The sequence below is a fragment of the Tinamus guttatus genome, unplaced genomic scaffold, assembly GCF_059628265.1.
Source record: "Tinamus guttatus ecotype Peru unplaced genomic scaffold, ASM5962826v1 Tinamus_guttatus_pri_ptg000032l, whole genome shotgun sequence".
In the NCBI taxonomy this organism is placed as follows: domain Eukaryota; kingdom Metazoa; phylum Chordata; class Aves; order Tinamiformes; family Tinamidae; genus Tinamus; species Tinamus guttatus.
The window spans coordinates 1,284,526-1,290,484 of NW_028288566.1; the positions used below are offsets into that span (position 1 = coordinate 1,284,526).

The following is a 5,959-nucleotide window of genomic DNA, read 5'->3' on the forward strand; positions in this document are numbered from 1 at the left end:
AGGGAGAAGTTTGCCTTAGCACTGGAGTGGCTTTGACTGCAGTGAGCAGAAGCTAAGGCAAGGAGCAAAAGCCTCTTGGGAGGAAAAACTTTAAAGCAGGTAGTTGCCTTGAAATGTAAAACAATTTCAAAAAAATCCAGATCATTAAAGTTTTCATTTGCTGAAGTCCTAGGACTTTTTTTTTTTTTGAAAGTTTCTTTGGAGTGGGAGTTTGCCAAGATGCCAAGAAAGCAGAAGCCCCATAGTAGGTCAGAAATGAGTAAGGGTTAAAAAGAAAGATGTTCCTCTTTGGAGCAGGGACATCTATTTGCAAGAGGGAGTAGAGAAGGAGAAGGAGATATCCAGATGGGTAGGAACCCTCAGCCAATAGCTGCACTTGCATGAAATTTGAGAGCCACCAGCGCCAAGTGGCTCCCTCTCTGAAGTTGGGGATTGCCTCTAGTTTCTTTTCAGGGGTCTCATAAAATTGTCCATCCCCCACAGTGGTGCAAGCAGCATCCTTCGCACCACTGGATTGCATGGCTCAGGTAGGTGGGCAACCTCATCCTAAGGTGCCTCTCCCCTTTCGCCTCCCTCCCCCCACCATGCAAAGTTAATTCCTCTGCTGTGGCTGCCAGACTGAGCACACCTCATGTCTTACCACAGCCAGAATTGCCCTCCGAGGAGAAGCTTCCTAAATACGCCCCCTTCTCCCTTTTATATAACCAGAACAGCCGCCTCGGCCGGACAAGCTCATATGACAGTCGCTGGTGGGCTAGGGGGCTCAGGTTGTGTCCCATTGCTGGGCACAGGACTAGCAGTGGTGGAGGGTGGCAAGCTCTCCACAGAGTCCCCAGACTGAATCTCGGGTGTCCTTTGTGGGCTGGGCTCTTCAGAGTGTTCCATGTTGCCTTGAACTTCCTTCCCTCTTTGGATGAGCTGCTCTAAAGTTTTGGGCAAGGGGTAGCTCAGGAAGCGTTTCAGTTTGGGCTGAAGAGTGCCTACCACATATTGGATAATCTCCTCCTCATCTGCATCAACATAGAGAGTCTGGTACAGGTCTCTCTTGCGCCACAGGAACTGGTCCAGGGGCTCCCCCTCCTTCTGGGGCAAATCCAGCTCCCTTTTGATAGCGTCCCTAGTCAGAGTCCCCTCACTGTACTGCAGGAACTCCTTCTTGAACTCAACCCAGTTCTTCACAGAGTCCTGCTTGTACTCCCACCACTTTTTAGCTGGGCCATTCATGTGGTTTTGGATCTGAGAGAGCCAGTACTCCTCTGTTCCACCCACCTGCTTCAAGTATTCCTCCAAGTGGCTCAGGAACTCCCTGGGATCCTCAAAGACCTGAGTCTCCACCGGAGAGGTTGGAGCATCCTCTGACACAGAGACCCACTGGTAGGAATCATGGCCCTGGGGGATGCTGGGCACCTCCCCAGGTGGAGGGGTCAGCGCATACATTTGGCTCATATCAAGGGCATAGTCATAAATCTCCCCCTCATTTGGCCTTATCTCTGGGCCTCCCACCCCCACGGACACAGTCTGCTTGCCATGGTCCCCAGGGCAATATTTGCCTCCCATGGACTCCAGACGGTCCGCCCATTTCTCCAGACGGAAAAACACCTCCTTCCAAACATTCATCTCTCTCTTGACCCACCTCTCCAGGTGGGCAATGGTCTCCTGGCATCTGGCCAGGCAGGCCTTGATGGACTTCTTCCATCTTTGGTTGTCAGTTGGGACGTGGTCTTCTAAGTTGTTCTCCAACTTCCCCACTGATTTCTGCAAGCCTTTCAGCTCGCGCTCCACCTGCTTGGAGACCTCGGTCAGGAGGTGCCGGTGGGTCCTCCTGACATGCTCCAACATCTCTGCCCTGCATTTCCCTATCTGCAGGATCACATTGGGCTTGTTGGCAACTCCGCGGTGCCCTTGGAAGGAGTGGATGCCAGCGTTGGTGACATTATCCAGCTGCATGGCTCCTACTGTACAAGCGTCAAACACGGAAAGAACTGGACTCTATGCCCTTGCTCCCAAGCCCGCTCTCTAAAACCCCACCACAACACTTTTCAAAAGATGCACAAAGACTTCCAAACCCCCCTCCAAGGACTTTTCAACACAAACACAACCGAATCAGATATCACCGCAGAGCAAGCTGTTAGTCCTCGTGAATCTCGAAGAGAGTTGTAGGCAGATTCCTCCCGGTGTCCAGCTGGAAATGCCGGTGTCACGTGCTCAGTGTGTCCCAGAAATAGGCAGAATTCTCCAGGAATGAGGAGAGGAGCTGGCTAAGGCATCCGGTCCCGAAAGCGTGCCTGCTACCTGCTCATTCAAAGCAGAGAATCTCCAACTGCTGAAATCTCCTTGCTCCGATGAAATACAAATGCTAGAAGCTGCAGCTAAAATCCCATCAGTTTCTTCCCTAGCAAGCTTGGAGAGCTGCTTTTGCTAGAGATGCAAAGAGCTGCTTTCATCCCCTGCCTGAACTGCCACTAGTCCAGGCACTTCCATCTACTTATACCCCACGCAGCTCAACATGTGGGTGGTGCCCTGCCTCCTCCGGCACGCTCTGCACTGCGATCATTGGAGGAAAAAGCGAGGACTGGTGTCTGTGGCAACCCAGATCTTGGCAGCCTCCCCTCGCTTCCCACCCCCTCCCGCACGCCCCCAGACTCGACGCGAGAAAGCACTTGAAAGGTGCTGGAGACAGTTGGGTAGATGGATGAGTAATCGCACCTTCCGCCTTTCAGAGTGCAGGGAATGGGGGGGGAGCGGGGGGAAGCACTTATTCATTCCACAACTATTTACTCAACAAGGTCATCATTAGCACACTTTCCCCTGGCAGGGCTCACAGAGGGGAAGATGGGGATGGATTCAGCGTGTCACACTGAGTCGCCCACAGGCCCCCACACACCTGCACACAGAGAGCCACTCACTCCTAATGCAAACACTGGGGAAAAATGAAAGGAAATGCAGTGCATGGAAAAAAAAAAAAAAGGAGGGGGGAGAGGAAATCACTCTAAAAAAGCCATTTCAGTACAACCTGGAGCACTTCAGATCTGCTAAAGCATTAGTAGATGGGAGTCATCCCTGCTGCTTAATTATTACACTGGGCCAACCGCTATCTTGGGAATATTTGTGAGGAGGGGGGGAGGAGGGAGGGATTGCATCCAGGTTTTTACACCAAATTAAATCCACCCATCCGAAGTCTGTTCCGTACTAGGCTTGAATCAGATGCTTAATCAGTTAGCCAACCCACAAACGCAAATGAAGCTGCATTTGTTCTCCGCTTTTGACAAAGCAGGAAAAGCCAACCATAAAAGGAGACCGGGGGATTATATAAGCCGCAGATAAAGGATTCCCTAATCAGAGAGAGAGTTCCCTGCCGGAACCTCCCTCAGAGAGACGCTGAGGATGCTGAGGATGCCGGGTGCTTCTTCTCTCCTCCCAATACAGTGACCAGGAATGATGGGATGCTGACCCATGAATATTAGCCACCAAGGGGCTTCAAGCCCATGGCCAGCAAGGAGGTGTCTTGCCTCCACTTGGGGTGGTTGGCAACATGCCAGGAAGGCTTTGAATGGGTCCCCACTCCCATTACTCCTTGCCGGGTGTTTCCTGGTGTGAATCAGGAACAAAGTGTGGAGCGGGGAGGGGGTTGTTTTTGCAATGAGCACTGCTCAAAGGAGGTCCTTGCCAACCACAGTATGAGATCAAAGCACCCTTATAGCAAACTGGCAGGGGTTAAACTGATGGGTTAAAAGCAAAGCAGGAGGGAAAGGGGTCAGGACACCTTCTCCCCACTTGCCCTTCCTCATTAATGTGCTCCAGGAGGACACAGGTCTGCTCCCTACCAGGTGACCTGGCACCTGCACATGGTCAAGCAGTTTTGCCATATGGCTGCCGGGAAAATGGAAGGACTATCTGGGGCAACAGAGAGCTAGCAGAAGGCTGGTGCAGTTTGGCTGAAAGAAGGGAGTGCCAATGAGAAAAGAAAGGGACAACATTTTGAGGATGGGAACTCATTTCAACGGATCTTCCCAGCACACAGACATCTCACTAAGCATTTGGATGATGGAGAGCTCTATGCCATTTGCCCTGCTTAATTTTTCCACCTTCACCCAGCATGAGGTTTCTTTTGAGCATGACGTTTTTGTGCTTGCCTGCTTGTGCTTAGAAGGGGTCAAATGTGGTTCATCCAGGGGTTTTGGAGCCTTTCAGACTGTGGTTGCTATACCCCAGACACCTTGAAACCTCCTGTGTATGTAAAAGGTCCCATGTGCTGGGTGAGAGTGTGCAATCCGTGTATCTCTAAAGCAATGCAAAATTTTCTTCCAAAATGATTTTCACCAAGGATCCCTAGAAATTGCCCTTCATGAGATTGCCAATTAATGGGGACGAGTTATAAACTGGATGTAGCTTTGCAGGGTGATGCGTTTTCAGCTTCACCTTATCCCATCAAATGGCAGAGCCTAGGATGAATTGGCTGCAAAACCTACTCCACTACTCCTGGCTCTTCCCCACCTCCGCTACATGCCTTTTCTTCTCCCTTAGTTTCAAGAGCTGGGGATTCATCAGGGTCTGGATCTCAGAATTTGATACTTAGATCTAGTCATAGGATCATGGGATAAGGCTGGAAGACACCTCAACAGGTCTCTAACTCAACCACCTTCTCCAAGTAGTGACAGCTATGAGGTCAAAAAAACCTGTTTTTTACAGTTTTACCATATCAGATTTTGAAAACCCCAAGGACGGAGGCTACATAACCTCTCTGGGCTGGACCTCAGCACCTGCTCACAGGACAAGTGCTTCAGCTTCAGCCATCTTGGTAATCCTCTGCTGAACCAGTTGATCAAAGTCTCTCATTGGGGGACCTGGATCACAGGATCAAGAAGTAGTCTAAGTGCTGAGTAGGGGGGTTGCATAATGGCTCCCTTTGTTCTTTTGGCTGGTCTTCTGTGCATACAGCCCCAGGATATTTTATTTACTTTCAGGGCTGGCCACTGGCTCATTCTCAACTCACCTTCCCCCCTCCTGGACTCCTTGCATTTTTTTTGGCATCCCTGTCAGTTAACCTCAGTCTCTATCTGGGGCTCTTTCTTCTCAGGCACAGGACTTTGCATTTGTCCTTGTTGAATTTCATAAGGTTCCTTTAACCTTTCTCACAGCCTGTCTCCAATCTTCATCTTTTTCATCCAGTTCTCCTGATCTGTGCACTTTTCCTTGGAGGTGGGGGCGGGAGCAGGAAAAGGGAGAGGGAAACTGGGGCTTTCCTTCGGGGGAGATCTTCTCAATTAAGACCTAGTGATAATCATTTGCATCGTATTTCTAATTAAAGGAAACTGTGTGGGTGGAGGAGGAGGGGGGGAGGTGGAAATGAAGGGAGGAGGGAGAAATAGAGCACTCAGAGAGACAGACTGAGGCAGGCAAATGAGATATGGGCACAGACAGACAGATATGAAGGGAGAAGACAAACAGATTTCTGTTTAAATTAGCTGCCTGGCCTCAGATGAACCAATAATGACATGGGCATAAGCAGGACACTTGGGGTGCTTTGGGTGACCCCAGGGTGCTTGAGATGAGAAAAGGGGTATGAAGAGCAGAAACAGCATAAGGAAGGAGAAAAATGAGCAATGTTCAGGGGCATTTTCCTCCAAAATAGCTTTTGGAGGAAAAAAAAAAAAAGAGAGAGAGAGAAAAAATGAGCAAAAATTATATCTCATAGCTCAGCAGGGATGATGTCAATGTGGGTTGTCTTCCTAGAGCTTCCTGAATGGTATAAAGGCACTGGAGATTAGGATCAGGCCCAAAACATGAGAAAAGAGAAAGAAGAACCAACAGAATAATTGCAGGTATGTGAGGCAGCAAGGAGGGGCAGAAAACCCTTTTGTGGGGAGGGGAACAGGGCTGATGTGTCCCTCAGGACACCCCACCAGACTGGAGCCCAGAGGTACTCACTCCTCACAGGGTGACAGCTTTCAGCAAGCCT

At 50.1% G+C, this 5,959-nt stretch overlaps 1 protein-coding gene across 1 annotated transcript; it reads right to left on the bottom strand.

Moving 5' to 3' along the window:
* Positions 1-275: 275 nt before the first annotated feature.
* Positions 276-2,351, bottom strand: ARC (activity regulated cytoskeleton associated protein). The gene has a single exon (XM_010227876.2). The coding sequence runs from the start codon at positions 1,945-1,947 to the stop codon at positions 733-735; it is 1,215 nt and encodes a 404-aa protein (XP_010226178.1). The 5' UTR covers positions 1,948-2,351; the 3' UTR covers positions 276-732.
* Positions 2,352-5,959: the final 3,608 nt, after the last annotated feature.

What these genes read in the sequence shown, in the direction of transcription:
- ARC (XM_010227876.2), bottom strand. Translation starts at nt 1,947, where the DNA reads ATGCAGCTGGATAATGTCACCAACGCTGGCATCCACTCCTTCCAAGGG.